The 22098-nt window shown below is 33.2% G+C and overlaps 2 protein-coding genes across 5 annotated transcripts in view; one reads left to right on the forward strand and one right to left on the reverse strand.

Moving 5' to 3' along the window:
• The first annotated feature begins 1510 nt into the window (after positions 1-1510).
• LOC125066314 (probable ATP-dependent RNA helicase DDX28) lies at positions 1511-5065 on the forward strand. Its single transcript, XM_047674356.1, has 5 exons — positions 1511-2098; positions 2417-2688; positions 3278-3450; positions 4210-4486; positions 4761-5065. Exons 1-5 carry the CDS (start codon positions 1591-1593, stop codon positions 5010-5012), a joined length of 1482 nt encoding a protein of 493 aa, XP_047530312.1. The 5' UTR covers positions 1511-1590; the 3' UTR covers positions 5013-5065.
• A 1072-nt stretch (positions 5066-6137) lies between these two features.
• LOC125066265 (gamma-aminobutyric acid type B receptor subunit 2) overlaps positions 6138-22098 on the reverse strand; it is a 50930-nt gene continuing 34969 nt past the window's right edge. Inside the window, exons 4-17 of one of the 4 annotated variants that reach the window (XM_047674280.1) lie at positions 18874-18986; positions 17605-17767; positions 16374-16439; positions 15992-16168; positions 15506-15745; positions 12799-12859; positions 12120-12348; positions 11384-11519; positions 10450-10538; positions 9245-9434; positions 8686-9004; positions 8281-8504; positions 7952-8102; positions 6138-7513 (exon numbers count right to left, since the gene is read on the reverse strand). In XM_047674280.1, coding sequence (XP_047530236.1) covers positions 7194-7513; positions 7952-8102; positions 8281-8504; positions 8686-9004; positions 9245-9434; positions 10450-10538; positions 11384-11519; positions 12120-12348; positions 12799-12859; positions 15506-15745; positions 15992-16168; positions 16374-16439; positions 17605-17767; positions 18874-18986 — 2478 coding nt within the window. In that variant the 3' untranslated portion in view covers positions 6138-7193. Of the gene's footprint in view, positions 8103-8280; positions 8505-8685; positions 9005-9244; positions 9435-10449; positions 10539-11383; positions 11520-12119; positions 12349-12798; positions 12860-15505; positions 15746-15991; positions 16169-16373; positions 16440-17604; positions 17768-18873; positions 18987-22098 lie in introns of all 4 variants that reach the window. The other 3 variants (XM_047674278.1, XM_047674281.1, XM_047674277.1) reach the window with 3 other exon arrangements.

Below are 22098 nucleotides of genomic sequence, written 5' to 3' on the forward strand. Positions count from 1 at the left end.
TATTTATATACTTATGTAATAATACTTGTTCATTTTAATGTTTGACGTATCTGAATACAACAACGACAAGCTTGATCCAAAAACTAAGCGGCGTTTTTTTAATGTGATGTCGGTACTATACTTTAGAAGCAGTATTATCAAAATATGGCTGCATTCGATTTTTTTATTTTTTTAGTAGAAGTAATTATAGAGTACGATGATGCACTTTGAATAAATCTCAGAATTGACACCAGGAATTTGTACCGGGCTACCTACTATTAAATCTTTTGAAGTTGCTGCCAGGCCTTTAGGACTTTTAGCCTTAGTTAAAAATTGTTGACTACAGACAGAATGTATTATATACATAGGTATATAATTGTATTTAACTAACATGTATGACTTTGTAATATTAAATGTTGAAAAGAGTAACTACTGAGTTTCTTGCCAGTTTCTCTCGGTAGAGTCTACATTCCGAACCGGTAGTAGTTTCACTTAATATAGTTTGTTAAATTACGATTCAAAAGTGCTTACCTACTTGAATAAAGTATATTGTGATTTTGATTTTGATAGTAAGCGTAATTCGCCATTCGCAAGATATCATTATTATTCGCCGTAGATTTCTTAAAACTGTATATTGGTACATATCCGGCATACTCTACTCAAAAATAGTCTTCTGGTGTACAGACAATTTAGATCATAGATTAGGATGTTCCAACAGAAAATTAATAATTTTTAACAAATTGAATATATTCCTTTATAAATCAATGAATTTGGTGTTTTTGGGTAAGTGTTTTTAGGTGAGTTTATTTTTTGGCAAGTGCACATTCTTAGGACATATTTTTTTTCTATGTGCTGAGCTATTTGTAGTATAGCTATAGCTAGTTGAGAAAAAACCAAACGAAATGAAAAAAATCTTTTTCAGTTTTGACTGTTTTAATATAAAATTATATAAATTATATTACGTACATATAATACAAAACAACATAACAAAATAATAACACCTAAGGCTAAGGCTAATTCACATATCTAATGCATATATGCCAGATAGTTTGATTTAGCATTTATTTAGGAGATTTAATAGCACATGAAAGATGATAACCACAAGTAAGCAAAAAATAGATGTGTATATATATATATACACATCTATTTTTTATATATATACTTAAAAAGCGGAGATTAAGACATTTGAATGAATAAATATATGGTAAGCCAGCCAAAGTTAACTTTCATAATGCTGTCTATATTAGTTAATAGTTTATTATTAAAATAAATAAAAGTTAATTTTATTTATTTGAAATAGAACGAAATTGTTTATCTTCATTTAAAATATTATCTATTTTTATCGACTTACCTTGCATTATGAAAAATAGTATAAATCTGTTGACAATTTTATTAGACAATGGTATTAGTTAAGAATTTTACACTACTTTGAGGGAAAAAAAATGTCTAAAAATTGGCTGTATAGTGCAATACGCTTGCTTTATTTGCGAGTGTAAAATAAGAAATACAAAAATTGACGTTAAGCTGTCAAACTTCAAAATAGTGTTTACGACTTGGAAGTAGATTTTTAACAAAATTAAGTGTAAATTAATCAGATAAACCTTCGTCGCTATGTCTAAATTACGGCAACTATTAAAAATCTCCTATTGTCGGTATTATAGTGCCCAGGCAAAGAAGAAGCTACCTATTATATCGTGTAAACGAACTGAGTTTAATCATTACGAGGGCCAAAGTTATAGCAAGTTTGAAGGTATAAAACTCGCTTCACAGGGCTGGTTGAATGCAAAATCAAAAAATGATTATTTTATTATTTATGGAAATGCTAATAAAAAAGAAGAAAAAGAGGTTTATAAGAAGAGTTTCGAAGAGATTGGGCTTTGTGAAGAATTAAAAGAGGTTATGTTACACTTAGGTTACTCTTTACCTACCGCTATTCAGGCTAAGTCGTTTCCCTCTATTATCCAAGGGTATAACACAGTAATGACGGCTGAAACAGGCTGTGGGAAGACTATGGCGTACTTGTTACCGGTTCTACAGCATATAATGGAATGGAAGTCTCATGTTCCGGAAGAGTTTAATAGTCCTATGGCTGTAGTTATAACACCCAGTAGAGAATTAGGTAAGGATTTATCAACATTTACCAACATTTAACAACCCTTGTGCCTGTAGTTACAGTGGCTCACTCATCCTTCAAACTGGAGGGTACTGCTGTTTGGCTGTAGAATATCTGATGAGTAGGTGGTACCTACCCAGAGGGGCTTGCGCAAAGGCGAAGCTTTGGCGGGTTTAGAATAAAAAAAGACCTTTGTATTGTGAATGTTCATCCTTCACAATAAATGTTGCTAGTTGACTATTATTCTACCTGTTTGAAGCCTGGATGGATAAGCTAGCAATAAAAAATATACAAAATATGTTAATAAAAAGTTTTGTTTTATAGCAACACAAATAGGAGAAGTGGCTCAAAAGTTAACAGAGAATTTGAACATAAATGTGTCAACACTCATTGGTGGCAAAACAAAAAAAAAGTTGCTAGATCCTCCGGTGGAGTACTGTGATCTACTTGTAACCACACTTGGTGCTTACAGCAAGTTGGTTACGACTGGTATTTTCAAAGTACACAATGTACACCACATTATTCTGGATGAAGCAGATACATTGTTAGATGATAGCTTTATTGATAAATTGGCTAACTTGATGAAAAAATTTGCAGTAAGTACTAAATGGTAATAAATATGTATATATATTTTTTGTTTTGGTTTACGGACAAGCTAATGGGCCACTTAATGGTCACACTGGCTCATTCATCCTTCAAACCGGAACACAACAATATTCAGTACTGCTGTTTGGCAGTAGAATATCTGATGAGTAGGTGGTACCTATCCAGATGGGCTTATCCAAATAGTCTCATATAATTATTTACAGTAAGGACCTAGTAATGTTGCGCAGTACACAGTTTCTGCCAACTTTTAAAAAGTCTAAATGAAGCTCCTGAAACTTGACTACCTTGCTACATTCATAATGACAACTAATTGTGACAAAACCGATCAGTAAGATTTGTATCTGTTCCACTCTAGCAATGAATGAGACATCACACACACATTAAGAAATGGTAATATTGTAGTTTCCTTATGGTAGGGATTTATTACTTCCGATAGACATTGGTGCTATAAGAATTATTAATCATACCTTACATCCCCAACATGCCTCTAACCTTGAGAACTAAGATGTTAGGTCCCTTATTTTTGTAGTTATACTGGCTTTTTTTGTAAGTTTACAATTTTTTTTCTTCTCATAACAGATTCAGTTTAAAGTGGAAATTAAAACACCTCCAAAAGGATGTCAAGTAACATTGGTTAGTGCCACTCTGCCCCATGAACTACCGGAAGCAGTCAACTCCTTCATGGACCCTCAGTCACTACGCACTGTAACTACTAGTAATATACACAAGTTATTACCACATGTGCCCCATAAGTAAGTCATTTTAGATTAAAATCGGTCTTACTAAATATAAAAACCTGTGTTCGTACACACAAGTAAAAGGGTATATCAAAAACTATATATACAAACAAACTTATCCTTCTAGATACAAAAACAATTATGTTTTTTTTTATGTCCTGTTTTTATCTATTAGTTACCATTGCAGTTAATAATTTTTGATTAACTGATTTTGGCTGTAAATCCTACTAAAACAAAACTTTAAAATTACTGCCTTACACTAAATCAAATCAAATCAAATCAATTTTATTCAAGTAAACTTCACAACGAAGCGTTTTTGAATCATCAATATTAAAATACTACCACCGTTTCGGAAAGCAGCCTCCAGCGAGAAGAAACAGCAAGAAATTCGCATTGTTGCTCTTTTCAAATAAACAGATTTACAATGCTGTTTTTTTAACAATAATTAGTGTCCTGTGATGGAACCCGAGCCTAAATCCATAATATCCATATTTAAATGAATAATAAGATTTATTTATTAATTTAGTCTTAATAAACTTTTTAAATTTTCTAAATGGTAAATTGGTTACATTTCCCGGTATCTTATTATATATGCGTATACCATTGCCCAAAATCGTTCTCTGTACCCTATAAAACGGTATAAGTATACTAATAGTAAATGATCCAACTCGGGATCTAAACCCAGGACCTGAGGGTCAGCAGTATATGAGCTAGCTACTAGAACAATGAGCCAGTGATAAATAAACTTTAATCAGTAATACAATTTAATTTCAGATTTTTACGACTTGGCAAGGCTCAGAAGCCAATGGAACTTTTAAAGTTAGTACAAACCGATGTTAATTTAAAACGACCTGTCATGATATTCTCAAACAAAACGTCGACGTGCGATTTCGTTTCCATGTTTCTTAATGAGAATAATGTCGAATGCATTAACATTAATGGACAAATGGCGGTACCGTTGAAGCAGGGACAGCTAGACTTGTATAAAAATGGTCAAGTTAATGTTTTGTCTTGTACAGATATTGCGTCACGTGGTCTCGATATATTAAGGGTGAGTTTAATGTCCGGTAATTTTACTTAATGATTTGTTTTGGTTAAGCATGGTTAAATTGTACGAAGTGTGATTTCATAGTGTCCCAGTCTTAATCGCCTCGTAAAAAGAGAAGTCTTTGCACCGAAGTGGTACATTATGGGTTCTATGTTACTTTATTCATTCATTCATTTTTATTTATTTATTTTGAGAGAATACCCATTACCCTCCTCCCTAGCCCCTCTATCCCCCCCGCGTCCGAATACTAAACCGCAGCAAATATTTCTCTTTACAGACACGTCACATAATAAATTACGACTTTCCTCTATACACTGCGGATTACATACATCGCTGTGGGAGAACTGGCAGGCTCGGCTCTGACGTCGACTGTAACGTTACAAACTTCATAGCTTGGCCAAGGGAGATACAAGTCGTACAGAAAATCGAGATGTCTGTCAGGAGAAACAATGAACTACCAAACGTCAATGCGAATATTAGACGGCAAATTGAAGCTAGGATAGCAAATATGGCCTCGAAAGGCCTTTAGTAAATAATGTAACATTGTTTAGTCGTCAGTTGTAATATACGTTTACACATAAATGATTTTTATTCCCCTAAACAATTCTTATTGCTTCAGTTTTTACCTTGAATTAACTTGATAATCGTTAACTTGACATTATTGGTCGAGATCTAAAATTATCTGTGGTATTGACATGACGTATACCGGAAAAAATGGCGCTTAGAATTTCATCGAATTTGTTATTGGAATTTTGGAAATAAAGTAGTCGATATAAGGAATATTTTTTAATAATAATAAATAAAATCACACAGTTCAAAAAGTTTATTAATAGTTTCACACAGTAGGTACATTCTAAAATAGTATTTTCAGATCTAGTTCTATATATTTATTTTCTTTTTATAAAATTTGAACACACTTGCCTATTAGGTATTTTAATTAAACGTAACTTACGCGATATATCTTGAAAAATAGGTCTTTCTTAATACTTAATTAATACTCTTTTTTTTCAATATATTGCTTTTGAGTCAGTTAATTCATATAAATATTTACACTATGTTAAAATATCTTAGCAACTATATAAATAAACGTTTAAAATGATTGTTAAGAAGCGACTAAATTATATATTTTTATGAAATTAACATAATAAAAATAGTACGTAATACAAATATCACTAATCAAAGTTACAACTTTTTTTTAATTATTTTATTTTATATTATACTTATTTAAATCATAGTTTGATATGATTGTTGACTATCAGTTATATGAGACATAATATATTTATGAATTATAAAGGATTATGTCAGTTAACAAATAATATTTATGACATATACTTTATCTTTAAATTCATTATCACATGATATTTCATGACAATATTATAATCAAAATTAATAATTGTTGTCCAGTACTTGGAATATATCAAATTAGTAAAAGTAGTAAAATTTTAAATTAACATGGTTATTTTTATTACTAACAGTATTTAAAACGGGATATTTACCATATTTTTTTATTATTATTTGGTGGAGCTCGATATTTCGACATTATCTACGAATGTCTTGTTCACGGAGTCTCGTGAATATCCCGTTTTAAATACTGTTAGTAGTAGTAAAATTGTCTGTCTACATCTCATTGTCTTTAATTAGATAAATAAGACAATAACCTTATTAGTAGTAATAATACACACAGTTGTTTCTTTCTACGTTGAATTAATAATACTGATTGGTGTTTTATATTTTTATATACAGTATAATCCATTCCACGAGTCAAACATCTCTGAACACAAATACTCGTCCCTCATAGGAAGGAACTCGAGTCTAGAGATAAGCTAGACCAATCCGGCATATAAGACAATTTTAGGAAATAATTTGGCCAATGAAGATCACGCACATTATTTTTTTTAACCAATGAGCGCACAAGAGAAAGTCCTATGTAGCTCATATCGTGGAATAGACTTTACATGGAGTGTTTCTAAACAGTTTTTTTCACGAGGCCTAAACAAAATTTGAACAAAAACCTTAAAGCCTAAAATTGTTGAAATTGTAACGAACGGTTTGTATTTATATCGTATTTCCCTTCATCAGATAAAGTAAGGGCTCCAAGCTGTCCATTGACATAAGCTTCGAAAGTTATATTAAACGTAGCTTGCATTTCCATCGATGACCACAACTTAAATATTATCAGGTGATTTAAATCTCAACTTGTTTATCAAGGCACATAAAATACGAGACTACCCTACAAAATACAACACGTGTTGGGGTTCAAATAAAACACCGAAACTTCTATAAGCTAAAACTATAGCTATAAGTTAGCTATCTATTATAATAATTCTCATAAAACTCGTTTTTAGAAAAGTATTAGGTTGTATTCGTCTGGTTCATATATTAACAAACTGTAACACAATCATAATGAACGAATTATTTTCGCAACTACGACGCTAATCATATCTATATCTATATTTTTGGTGTTATTTCTCACAGTTTCACGATATTCATGATTTTAAAATGAATGCACTATACATTATCAATTACACTTACTACAGATATAAAGAGCTACTTGTAATATTAGAGATACGTTGATGAGTTGATACCATATCAAAGTCTTGGAATAACAATGATCCTATTGTTATGGAATACGTACTACAGTGACTGATGCTACACGATAAAAACCTATGAAAACGAAAACGTTTGGCACATTATTTCTTACCCCTAAATATCAATTCCCTGTTGATGGTCCCGGTCTCGCGTCTTCTGTGGACCTCCATCGGCTTTCTAGCGCCGTGTTTCCTTTGTATTCTTGGTTGCTAACATTCTGATGGCTATACCTTCGATGCTCGTCAAAGCCACCATCTGATATATGAAACACGCTGTCTGCGCTCGTTTTTCTCTTACTATGTAAGGCTATTAAACTAGTAGCCGTTGGTGCTATTCGATGGGGAAATCTCGGGGAACCCTTTATCCTCTCGCAGGAACTTTGTTGAGACATGGGCCTTTTATGCATCGTTGGCAACACGAAATTGACTTTAGTTTCCGGTTCTGCAACATATTTATGCGTACCAGATGATATGCTTTTTTCCGAAACATATTTCGAACACGTCGGTTCATCGTCAGTTATTCGAATTATTGGACCACTTCTCGCATAGGATTCCCTGCGCAATTTCATTTCTGGATGAGGAACATGTAACGTGTTACAAGACAGAACCATCGAGTGCTTTCTATTACCTGGCACCAGTCCGGCGATCATTCCCACGTGCAATTTTAAAGCAGCGGCGATACTTTGACCGGTAGGGTCCGCTATAGAAATTGTCGATTCCTTTCTGCTTGATGATCTACTACCAAAAAAACTTTTTAATCTACTTAGAAAACCATGATTTTCTTCCCGTCTGTTTAGACAGAGGTTGTACAAGTCGATCGCGGGTTGCGATTTTCTATAATTTAGTTTGGGTTGGGAACTGAAGCTGACAGAATTCCTACCTCTGCACGCTTCGGCGGATGGCCAACTTGCGCGAGGTATGACGGGCGGTAGGACGGAAAGAAGGAGCATTGGCAAACCACCACTGATGCTAGGAGTCCTTTGGTTCGAATCGGGGGGACGACCTTCTTCTTCAACTGTATTAAGTTCCGTCTAAAAATTAAATAATTTATTGTAATCTGGTTTTGTAAACAATATTCAAATATTAAATTATATTATAGACATCATTATGTAAATCGAAGGCTGCATTGTCCATAAATTGCCAAAGTTTTCATATAAATCTCAACGTTCAAAGTACTTATATCATATATTTAAGAAAAATATGACTTACTCGTTTATGTAAAACAACTGAAGCATTAGAGCCCACGTCTAAAGGTTCGGCTAATAACTTTTCCAGCCTCCCTATTTCACGATCTAAAGCGGCAACTTCTCTTTTATAAACTTTATTTTGTATTTCGATACGAAAGTGTAGTTCTCGAGTTTCGTCAGTCACGAACCGTCTAGTTTTACACTCCAATCTGAGTCCCATACTTTGAATAACAGGATCATCTTCGGCTAAAAAGTATTTTCATGAATATTAAGCAAAAGTAGTTGTTCCAATAAAAGGAAAACTTTGAACGAAAACAAGTCGAGAACGATTTGGAGTTCGTTTTTAAAAATAAAAATAACTTCTAGATTCTAAATCAATATATAAGGGGTAATGTGTAAATAAGGAAGATTTTAACAATTCAGTTACCTTTACTTCTTATAGCAATAATTTTCGGCAAAAATAGAAGGCAGAGAGTGGACGTAGTGGCTATCAGGATCAAACTTGTGATCGTTATGTAAGCCAATGTAGCCCTCTCTGAAATGATAGTTCCGATAACTACAACACTTGCACTCGTGATGACTACTGAATAGACGCTAATGCCAATATATTTGGAATCATTCAATGCTGATATTTCCACGTTTCTGGTCTCCCAGGCCATGTATACACCAACGATAAGAAGGAGACCTTTGTAGGCGTAGAGTGCACAAAGCCAACCGGTTGTATTTTGCGATTTGCAGACTTCTATCTGAAAAATAATGTTAGGTTTAACATTTTGAACTGCAGCTTGATCGAAGATCTCACGAGCTTTCTTCGATTAGAAATAATTACTAGAAAATCTCAAGCCTTGTTTTTAAACAAAACAAATTAATTTAATACAATCTAACAAACTGTACATTTACAACTATTGATATTCTAATTTACAAAATCATTAAAAACCATTTAATATCATCAGAATAAAGTACTGTCATAACCACACTGTACAAACCTGGGGTTGATAAACTACGCTTCGATCGGTAGAGCTTATTTCAACGGTCAAATTCTTAAGATGTCTTTCCATCGGATCGAGGATAGCCCACAAAGTGACTATCAATCCGTCGATCACGAGTAGAGCACACACCAGAGATATAAGTGGAGTATCTTGTAGGAGTTTGGTCTTACACACACCGCTTCGATTGCTGTAATCATACCGATTATATATAAACAGGAATAAAGCTATTTCATTGAGTTTTCGACATTGAAAAGTTTATGTAACTATTGAGTTTTCCTATAATACCAATTGAATATTGATTGAGCCGAGATGGCCCAGTGGTTAGAACGCGTGCATCTTAACCGATGATTTCGGGTTCAAACCCAGGCAGGCACCACTGAAATTTCATGTGCTTCATTTGTGTTTATAATTCATCTCGTGCTCGGCTGTGAAGGAAAACATCGTGAGGAAACCTGCATGTGTCTAATTTCAACGAAATTCAGCCACATGTGTATTCCGCCAACCCGCATTGGAGCAGCGTGGTGGAATATGCTCCAAACCTTCTCCTCAAAGGGAGAGGAGGCGTTTATCCCAGCAGTGGGACATTTACGGGCTGCTTATGTATTGATGTAATTCTTTTCTTATAATACTAATTCGTTTAATAAGGTTTTTTATATCATGATAGTCTTTTTCAGGTCGAAGATATGCTGTACATGATATGTTTTTTAATTAATAATTTAAACACATACAGTTATAGTTTACGTATGTTTACGTATAAAATAGAGATTAAATTTTAAATAAAACACTTTTTTGTGTAGAGCCGATGAAATTACAACAATTTTTTTTTTTTTTTTTTAAATAAATTTAAAGACTGATTTGGTAAAAAATAAAAAAAAACAGTTAAGAGCTTCATTGGCCTCGAACGTAATAATATGTATTTATTTACAGAGTTTTAGATAGTTAAAATGGGTTTATTGTGGAGCGATGCTAAGCATCTAGTTAGTAGTAAGTAGCACTTACGCGCTGTTTGTTGCGAGCCACTTTCAGATAGATGCTTTAAAAACAGTATTTTATGATCGACAAAGAGGAGCAGTTACTTTTTTACATAACAGTAGAACATTGTTAATTATTACTCATTTTAGTTACAAAGTTTAGAACAAGATACGCTTAGGTACTCGTAAATTAAGACGTAGTGGTTTAGACTTATCTCATTAATATCTCACCTTATAAATATTCGATGAACTCGGTACGTCTTCGCAAACATTGATCCAAATGCGAGTGAAAATCCAGCCGAGAGAATATAAACTCTGCCCTGCAAGACAATTATTTAATTTCATAATTAAATTACGTTTTAACAAGCTTTTATTTAACTTGCAATGTTTGTAAATTTGTTACGGTCAAATATTGCAAGCTGAATTAGACTTCCTCTTATCGTATGAAGTTGAAATATTACATGATTAAATTCCGATGACAATGCATTTTCATAGTAAGCCATATGACCAAATTCAATACTAAGGATTGGTTCCCGGCGACGGAATTCCTCGAGGGTCAACAACCCAGGCAAGAATAATATTGGCGATAAAAGCTTATTCTTAGACACATTTTTTATTGTTTATAATAACAAAATTTCCTTTTTAAACAAGTACTAGATGTGTATCTATCTATCTAAAATAATCGATTTTGAGAATTGACGTCAAACTCGATCGTGATACGTAAAAATATATTTCTATTGAACACATACGTTTCCAAAATATCTTTTAATAATACTTGTATATGTAATAATAATTCAGCGTTGCGAATAAAAAAAAATGCCGTCACAGGGCGCTCAATAGATACAAAACATCGAAATGATGGTTATTGGAAGAATTTACGAAGAAAGAAATATGAACTATAATAAATAAAATCATAGAGTTTAATTAATAATATAAATATGTTCTTTGTACTATAATAATAATATATAGCTCCTTAGTATAGGTACATAAGTCATCATATGAGCCTTACCCCCCCAATACGGGCCAATAGAAGTTCCACATATATAAACCATACAAGTCGCTCTGCGCCTGTAAAGCTAGCCACCAGACCAAGAGACATTTGAGGCAGTAAGTTGTCTATGATATAATTGAATTTATATACATGTATGTTTAATATTGTACTTACAGTACACATGGCAGAAAATGGAATGTACGAAGGTAAGATCGCGTTGTCGACGCCCAAAAGTGCAACGGCCGTATACACCAACACACAACCTATTAGAGTCATGTTGTTTAACCGGGGCGATGAAAGTTTTATAAATCTGTAACAAGAAAATATACCTTGTTTGTATGAAGCCCACAAAACTCTTTGTTGGCATATGTTAACACATATGGCACAGGCACGTGGCACAGGCCACCTGATGGTAAGTGGTACCACTGGCTATAGATATTATCGTCGTATTTTTTTAGCCATTTCTTGCATCTCCAATGCGCCACCAACCTTGGAACTGAGATGTTATGTCCCTTGTGCCTATAGTTACAATAGCTTACTCAACCTTCAAACCTGAACACATATTAATGTTTACGAAGCATATTTGACAGATTAAAGAAAGGAGGTGATAATTTCGGCTAATTTTAGTTTGTTTATAACCGTCAGTCAGTCATATTTTAATGTTAACACATTAATAATAATAATAAACAGCTTTATTGCACACAGAAAATAAACAAAATACAAGAAAAAAGCTTAAAATCAAAATCACTACAAAAGTATGCAAAGGGAGGCCTTATCACTAAGTAGTGATCTCTTCCAGGCAACCCTACTGAAAGAGACTTACAAGAGAAAACATAGTGGGCATATTATACTATACTTTTAATATTAACAGTAAATATACACATTCACATTGTAATAAGTCAGCATGTACCTTCGTTTGCTGTAATGCAAGTTGAATGCCAAGAATGCCAACGCGAGGGCAACACCAGCAGCTGACATAGCCGCGACTGCCAGCCTCGCGGGCGCCCACACAGAATCCACTCGTAAGACCAGCACTCTTCTTGCAGCTGGAATACCACCTGCCCATTGTGGTCTAGCACATTCTGGGCATGTCATTTCTCGACCATGCGTGTATAGGGCAACTGTTTTCGGACGACCACCTTTAAAATAATAGCTTTAACTTCATCATATTAAAAAGTTTTGTTTAACAAATTCATAGACTTCTTCGTCCAAAGATTCGTGTCTATGAAGCATAAACTTCTTACATCGTCAATAGGTTCAATTAAACTAAGATGTTTAGTCTCTTGGGCTTGTAATTTACACGCCATTGAAACACAGTATTAATATTTATTGTCTGTGGTAAATAATTGATAATCACAATAAATTGTGCTTATCAATTATTCTACACAATTACCAATAAAATTGGTAAACCAAGTATCAATAAAAATGTTTTTGTACGTAATCTGACTATTTTCTTCTTGAATTCGCTATAGAGAATATTAACACTTCACTCGGATTTATGGTTGTCGTAATAAATTTCGCTCGGCTAAAAATGTTTTAAAATAAAGGGGACGTCAGGAAAAGGGTGCAGTAGATTAATTACCTCGTACCTTGTATTTGGTAGAATGCAGACATGCCTATCCTGTCCGCTCCGTTAAAAGATACTGGACCCTGAAAAATATTTTATGGTAAAATTTCGAGCAAGTTTGTGTTAAAAAGAAAAGGAATGAAAATCATTGTTTCACGAATTATTGGTATGCTTTCTCTAATTTACGAAAGTTGATATATATGTCAGGGCAAGGTATCTCATGCCTACGCTTGCTGCGTGCTTATGAGGCAAAGGAATTGGGAATGATTGAAGATTCTTCTAATATTGGCGAGCATTGATACATAAAATAATTTATATTCTCGATACAAATATATCAAAATTTCACACGTAGTTCATATACCTAGTTGACGTCAATATAAATGAGGTTAGGACTTAGAATAGATTTCTCTCAGCGCAGAAATAAACTCAACTTTCTGGACAGATTTTCCCTTGACAATTCCTTAGAAGATAAACGAATCAGTCGGCTGCCCGAGTAAATAATAAATGCGACGACTGTATTTATACATTATATTGTAAATCTTTTTATATATCCTCTGCGTGTAATTTCGTTTTATCCAATTGTATTGCAAGTTCACTTAATTGAATTGGATTTGAGGTTATTCGATTATCATTAATAAAAAAAATTGTGCTCTACAGTAAAGGGAGTCTCTCATCATGACACTTGTAAGGCTACTTATCTTACATGTGTCTAATGAAAGTCCACATGTGTATTAAAGTACGGTTGGTAAGCAGTTGGGCATACAGTGGAGCAACCCTGTGGAATAAGGTTTATGCTGCTTCATTGCATGGGTTGATGAATTCACAAATTATGGATACACTTCCACCGATCTTTAAACACATGGCTAATTGTAAATACTATAAAATATAAAGCCCATATAGTGCCATGCCTTTCGGCTAAGATATAAGCGTTCAATCCACTGGGGAATCACGACCGATCAATTTAGTTAGATTTGTAAATTTAATATTAACGACAGAACGGTTGAACATTCCTGAATGTTTTAGGCACAGAGTTAAATTAGTCAAGTGATATCATTCTATACCACAATCTCTAGAGGTACTCGCAAATACAGTTTTTATTTACGTATTTATACATCTGATATCATCGAGTATACGTTAGGAATATATATTCCTAACGTATTATTGATATATGTATAATAGTTGTATATTTTTCAATAATTTCTTCCGCACCAGATTCTATTTATTATAAGGTGTGAATAAGAAAGCTGTATTGACAATTTATTTATTGAAGATTTGTAGCAAGAAAGCAAATATTCCTTATACAGCATGGGTTAAAAACTCGTTATTTCGTAATACATATATATCAAATTTACTTCAAGACAATATCATGTCAACTCATTGTAAGAGAAAAGACAAATCTTGATTATACAGCATGACTCAATTTTCAAGTTCTTTCAAATACTTGTGTCTCTTATTGAAACTTTGAGACATACGTTACTTTAGGCGCTCCTTTGTATAGATTTCACATGTAAAATCTACATTAAGAAGCGATTTACTGAACTAGGGCAAATCTAGAATTCACACTTCTTTCTAAAATAATTAAAACTATGTACTGAAACTAAATATCTCGATTCAGGGAATAATCATCTAGGTAGCTATACCTAAATGATTATGTAATGCATAATACTTCTAATTTATTTTATACCGCTTCAAATTAATAACGAGCCAGGGAATTTAGTAAAAGAACATATTATTACATTTTTTTCCAATGTCAAAGTTTGTTTGCGTCTGTGTCTAGCTGTTCAAATAGTTTTGCATAAGTTTTATGATTAAAAGTAATTGTATTATTGTATATTATTAGCCATAAGTCCGCTCGTTGTTGATCGCTCGTTGCACAACACATCAAATGTTTGTTTTTATTTTTAGTATCATTTCATTTTTTTTTGTGTTTAGTCCTAAGATTTCTGTATTTTATGTTGGTGGTGTACAATAAAGTGTATTAACAATTATCAAAAGCACATTATTTTAAACCTTACTGGATAACGTTTAAGTAAAAACTAGTTTTTACTTATAAACGGTACTTAATACTTCGGTATAAATATTGTGCATCGGTGTTCATCGGAGACAATCGAATTGCACTTAAAAAAATGTTTTGACAAAGGTAATTCGGTCATAAAAAATTTAAATTTTAACTTTATCCTAACAAACGTATAAGTTTCAATTGCATTTCTAAGAACAACAATATTTGTAAGCAATGTGAGCGGGGCAACAAGTGTAATCTCATTTGTATTTTTGGCTACCTTTACTCTTCTCGTCGTCGTCTCATGCAGGATAAGACATTTTGTAAGCAGAAACGTTACTCGCTCATAAAAAATGAAAAATATTATATGTGGTGGGGCGCGCCATCGTAAGTGTAAGTAGAATAGAAGGTTTTATGGAATCATATAGAGCGGATATAATCCCTAATCTTGTGTAATTTCCAAGAGTAAGATTTTGAATTTGGATTCTTTTTTCAGTAAATTAATGTAGCGTCTCTATGTCGTCGGTCATGTTCGTTAATACGATGTCAGTCTGTGCACAATATATCTTATTCTGAAATGCTGTAAAATATTATAACTAAGCAATTATTTTGTGACATATAGAATTAAATCAGATTGGTAGTAGTTTTGAATGATCAAGCCAATACTGAGAAACTTACTGAGCAACAGGTATTTTAAGAACTATTTAAGGATAATGTGTAACCAAATTACCGAAACGCCTAGAAAACTTAGATTCGCCAGTTGATTTAAGAATTCCTCTGCCATGTCTTTCCTATCGTAGTCGAAGTGTTCCAGGTCCAGTTTGGTCGTGTTTGTTTCAGAGCTTTGCCAGAGCTGTTGAGCTCGGCTCAGGGCTAAAGCGATTGCCCAGACCGCATCGTAAGTATGGGGGGCATAAGGGGATATGGGCACCCCGAAGCCTTGCATGTCCCGGTGGAACTTTTCGTTTGTCTGAAATATATTCATATACAGTAGCCTTATTATGTTAATCAATTTAAGTTAGTGTAAATTAGTAGTAGCTATTGATTATAATTTAGCTTATTATAAGTGATGGCATTTATGATTGTACCTAATTGATTATACGATATAAATGTAGCTTAAAAATTAAATTCTTAATTAAACTATTTCCTTTTTTATCTTTATATGTGATCAGTAATGTTTTTTTTTAAATATATATCTCAATGACATTTCACTCACCAGTCCAGAATAGGACACAATATCACCAACGATCCCCCTGTGTGCAGTAACAGAGACTAGTCCTTCTAGTGCTCTGGCAAGCTGAACTCGCGCGCACGGTGCAACGCCTCGAATCCTCGGCGGCGCGCCAGCTACCAGCCACGCGTACTCCGCTCCAAACATGCCAAGTTGGTAGGCCTGCACTTCGAAAAATTTGTGATAACTCTTGCATATAAAGTATACAATTAAAGCAAATTGCGTCCCTTAAAATATGTAACGTTATATAATAATAAACACATTGAATTTATTATTATATTTTGTTATAAATTTGTGATTCAAAAAGCGCTTCATTCTACTCCAATCGTATCTATATATCCCAAGAATAATAACAAAAACGACTCACCTCACAAAATATTTTCGGTAACATTTCTTGTGAAAAACTTCCTATAATGATCCTGGTATCCAGTTTCTGTAACAATTAAATCCAAATTGTAATTATCGTTCTTTGTAATTGTCGCAGTTTTGAAACGTTTTCTCTAATAGTAACGAATGGAGCGAATCGCTATTATACATCTGTGATAGAACGTATTTGAGTTACGAGCTGTTACAGTCGATAATAAAACATTTTATAGAGATAATTTCTAAACTGTATAACAACCACCAACAAATAACCAACAATCAATAACAACAACCAATCCACCGTTGACTGTATCTACAATCCGTTAGTGAAACTGATCGTTTCTTGAAAATAGTAACCTAATTTAATTTTTATTACATATGATGACATTAGAATCAATTAAGTTAGTTTAAATACTAATAATAACTATAAGTTATTTAATATGTACCTACGTGATAAAATATTAATTTAACTTTTTGTTGAATTTTATTCAAGTCTTGAATTTATTTTCATTAAATCTTTTATATAAATTGATTCTCCTAAGAATTGAGATGAAGCCAGGACCGTTTGTCTGACTTAAGCACGAGAAAAGTGGTTAGGTTATAAATATTCATCACCCTTGATAATACCTGTATCCCTGTGGGGACTGAAAAAATACTCCGTTATCACATTTATTATTTCAAAGGTTGCACGAGTTCTTTCAGTATCTTTGGATGATATATTGCTATAATTTTATTTTTTTGATAACACAATTGCTCCATATTTGTAGGTCATATTAGGTAGTAATAAATTGATTGTTTATTGTTAAAACGTTGTATTACTATTTTCATTGCCCTCTATAACACCCATTCAAGGCCATTTACCAATCCAACATGACAAATATTACTTTCTTGTGTCTCGATTTTTTGATAATTTTGAATTGGTTCTATCTAGACAGCTTATATAAGTTCTCTAAGTACTTTCTTACAGTTAAAGTTTGCTTCATGCCGAATTTCATCAAATTCGGTTCAGTAGTTTGGCCGTGAAAGAGCAATAGACAGACAGACAGATACGAGTTACTCACATTTATGATATAAGCATAGATATGCCTATTGATAGTACCAATTTAACTAAAATCACAATGGCAGTTTCACAAGTAGTCAAACGATTCTAAATTGGCCAAAACGTACCTTGAAATTTAAACACATATGACCAAAACGCCTGCACGCTTGTATCCAATTATAAATGTTACAGGTACCTTGAGTTGCTGTAACTGTTCTTTGAAGTCCGTTTCAGCGAATGTAATTGAAGCTGCACAAGTGATATTAGCGGCTTCCAACTGGGTCACAAGTTCATTCACGGCCAAGGAGTACACTTCCTCGTTTTGGGAGAAAGCAGTTACAGTGTCCCATCCAAATTGTCTGTGAAATTATAGCATATTTAGTGTAACCATGTACATCTTATAGTTTACGGTGAGTTATATCGTTTAACGAATTTATTTGAACAAAGCAACTTATAATTAAAAGGATATTCCATAGCTATCCAAAGAATTCACGAAAGATCGAATATCGTGTCACGTGACCAAATAATAACAATAGTAAAACTAGAGAATTTGATTCAAAATTATTTAATTAAATTATCAGAATCTGCAGATCGCTTTAGAATGAAATAACTTCTTAAGAACGTGTTGTAGTTCTGATTATTGTTTTTAATTTTCGCTTTCCATGGCACAGATAATATCTTTGTACACCATCGTAATAAAATATCCTAAGATACGAAATTAAGGTAATGTAAATAGTCGATGTATTACATACGTTTGACGTTTATTTACGAACGTTCATGGACGGACAAACTTAGCCGAAAAAACCGCCATGAAGGTCGCGATTGCGTTCAATTGACGTTTCGACTCTTGACGCAATCATATAATAATACAAAAGCAGTTGGAAAAAAAAGTTAACAAGAAAGTTTAACGTGGATTTTTGGTATTTTAATTTATATAATTGAAAATAAAACGATAGGCTCAAGTAGAATAGGCAGCGTCCACTAAATTCTAACGTCAAATTTTCAGTTTTCAGTCCAGTGTTCAGTGAGCCAATTTTACTAACAAATAGTCGCGATCGCGATCGAATATAAACTCAATTTTTGCCATACAGCAATTAGTTCCTAATCTGTTAACACAACCAGTTTCCAGCTGTGATTCACTCAATATATAATCGGGATCGTATTGTAACCGATATATGTTAGGTTTATTTTTGTTGACGAATTGTCGAATTGAAGTTAAAGCGTAATGGAATTGGGAACGTATCATAATCGTTATAAATTTGTGTAATTACTCCCAGTTATAGGCAAAAGGATTATTGGCTCCACGTAAAGGCCAATACCAATTGAGAAATATATTTATTCGAAATTCAACTGCAAGATCGTTAAAAAGGATCATTTTATTGGCTCCGTATTTCTAATTGCTAAAGCCAATGTAAGGTTCACATGAAATTCGATAGTTGGTAGTTGGCTGTTTTGTAAACATTACCTTATAAAAGCTATCCTCGCGGGATTGTGTGAGGAGTCAGGTGCAACTGTCCTGCAAAATAATGGGAACTCGGAACGGTCGCTAAGCGCTGGTGAGGTCGAACCAAAGGATACCTGCAAAAGAGTGTGATATTATTAAATAGAAAAGTAATTGTCTGTATATCCCACAGCTGGGCTAAGAGCTTCTTTCCTTCTGAGAAATAGATTCGACGCTAACTCCGGATTTAAAGCCTTAAGTAGTCTTCGGTGAAGATTAGCGAGTTTTTTTTCATACAAGTTTGCGGACTGGCAAATTGGCCACCTGTTGTCCATGTTGGTCACCAATGCCAATAGACTATTAGAAATATTAATTCATTATTCTTAATATACTCAATGAACTTTACAATGACTCACTCAAACATGTTCTTAACAAAGGTCAACACGGTACCTTAATTAATTATAACTATTGATATATATACTATATTGAGAGATATACAAGCCGAGATGGCCCAGTGGTTTGAGCGCGAACATCACAACCAATGATGCGGGTTCAAACCCAGATAAGCACCTCTGAATTTTCATGTGCTTAATTCGTGTTTATAATTCATCTCGCGCTCGGCGTTGAAGGAAAATATCGTGAGGATTAAGACTTAATATTCAAAGTCTAATATGCTCCTAACCTTCTCCTCAAAGGGAGAGGAGGCCTTAGCCCAGTAGTGGGATATTTACAGGCTGTTACTATATTATTATTGATATACAAGAAATAGATAAGCTACGGTTTAAAATGACTAAAAGTAAATAATTTTATAAAAACATAAACGAAATTGTAGTGTTTCGCAAAACGATTTTTTGCTAAAACAAAAACATCGCACGTCAATCAATCCTCTTGACAGTTACGTTTTTTTTCAAGATAACAACTTACGCATGCGTATGTGTATTAAATGAATTTATACCCTGTACAAGATAGCTTATTCTTTTTGACAGATGTAAAATTTTCTGGTCGACGTAACTTTGCAATGAAGAACATATTATATGATTTTAAAAAATTGTAAAAATATTTTATAAAAAACATATAACACAAAAGTTCCTAAAGATTCAAGCATTATACGATAATTTTAAGACTTTTTCTATTATATATTATTGCTTCAAAGTAAAATTTAAATAGAAACACTGAAAAGAATAGACGCTTGTACAATGTTACATCGGTCGGATGGTAGGGACGCGAATAACCGCGAATAACTGCTACAAATATCGATTACAAAAATCCTTATTAAAGATTATTGTTAAGTTATTGTTACGAACGGGGGTCACTCTTTTTTGAAAAATAAGTTAAAAAAAAATTGAATTCTAATTTGAATTACGCAATCCATCGTTCCATCGACTGTTATATTTTCTGTTTCTCATCACTAGCCCGTCTGTCAAAAAGATCAAGCTAACTTGAACAGGGTATATAGTATTTATGCCATTTGATAAAAATAAATATGTGTGCGTCTGGGGACGGCAGAAGTGATAACTTAATATTGAAATTGTGAATTATATATTTATATATAAAGAGCACAACTGATAATATATATATATATAATAATATAATAGCCGAAATACGGCAACCGCTGATACGGGTTTAGAGTAAGAGAGAAGGAGCCCGTCAACCGCTGCCGTATGAGTAAGAGAAAGAGAAGCCAGACAAGCGACGTAACGCGTTACGTAACGTAGTGGCTAAGTTATCACTTCAAAACATATAGGACTTGTAGAAAAACAAATTCGTGATATAATTTTAAAGAAGTAGTTGTGTGTGTCCAAAGTAGAATTGTAAAACATAGCAGTAGATTATAATTATTTATTCGAGTGATATGTTTTGCTCTTACATCGCACTCACACGAGTCAATTACAGTCGATCGACCCCAAATCAAGTGCGATTAGGGCAAATAGAGTGCGGTCAAGAGCGAAAAAACGAAATAAAGGAAGGAATCACTTGTAAATAACGTTGCACAGATCTCGCTGAAATTACAAACAGTTCCATGAAATTAACTGAAGCCATTAACATGTTCTTGTACGTTTTGTTGGTTTATATATGATACAAACGGAATTTCGGAAACATTTATATGTTTATATGTTGATATTGTTTTATGTAATTTAAAAAACAAAACACTATATTAAAAATTTGTTTGAGCTAAAATAATTATTTTAGTTATTTGTTTTAGGATGGACAAATAATATAGTAGATATGTTTTGTTAGATATAATCCCAGCTTAAAATGTCAACGTGATCGAAGAGAATACTGTTCGGAGCCAAACTGCACTAAACAGATTCACAAAAAAATAATTTGAGAGACTTGTAGCTTTCCAAAATATCTACAGAAAATTAAAAAGTTGTTGGAAATAAATTATAACTACTAATTAACCCATGCAGCAATCGGTTGCAATGCAAGCATCGGTTAAGCTATACGAATTATAATCACTGGGCCATCTCGGTTCGCACGCGCGCTCTACTTATTTTAAGTCGAGACGTATAGTTATCATTTATATATTAGTCGGCATTAATTTTTAAAGATGGAGATGCAACACAATAGTCTAGTCCAGAACGACTTACAATAGAATCATGAGAAAACCATTGCGTTTAATCTGTTCTTTTCTTAATAATTCATGTGTATAGTAGCAGTATCGGCGCGGTGGAGTTCAACAGAGCATTAAAAAATCTAAATAATTCGTAATTTTATACTTTAGACTCAAACATACATACATAATACATGGTGATTAGCAAAGGGTCTTGATTTATCCGTAATCTATATGTATATTATATATTTATATTACAAACCTGAAAATTTTTACTGAATTGATGGTTTGATTTCCTGAATTATTGCTTCAAACATCCCATTTATTAAGAAAGGCCGTGCGCTTTATAAAACAAATGCATTTAGTATATTATATGTAAGACAAAGAACATTCTCGAGAGTGTTCTCCATTTGTTTACATGGATTGATAGAAAATGTTTATCAAATTGTCACGAAGATAGCAAAGATTCTTCATGCGGGGAACGTGTCCAAGTTTAATTTGCAGCTAGGTTACGAACAGAAAACAGATTCTCTCAGCTTTTGGGTATTTCAATGATTCAAACCCATTTCAGTTAGCATAGTCGGATTATTTGCACGTAAAAGGCTTCCTGGCGCGTTTCAGACGGTACGAATCGCTTTCAGTAATGCTGTTTCGGCGATCAAATAAATTAAGTTTTCAGATTTATTATTTTGATT

This window comes from Vanessa atalanta, chromosome 9 (assembly GCF_905147765.1).
Source record: "Vanessa atalanta chromosome 9, ilVanAtal1.2, whole genome shotgun sequence".
NCBI lineage: Eukaryota > Metazoa > Arthropoda > Insecta > Lepidoptera > Nymphalidae > Vanessa > Vanessa atalanta.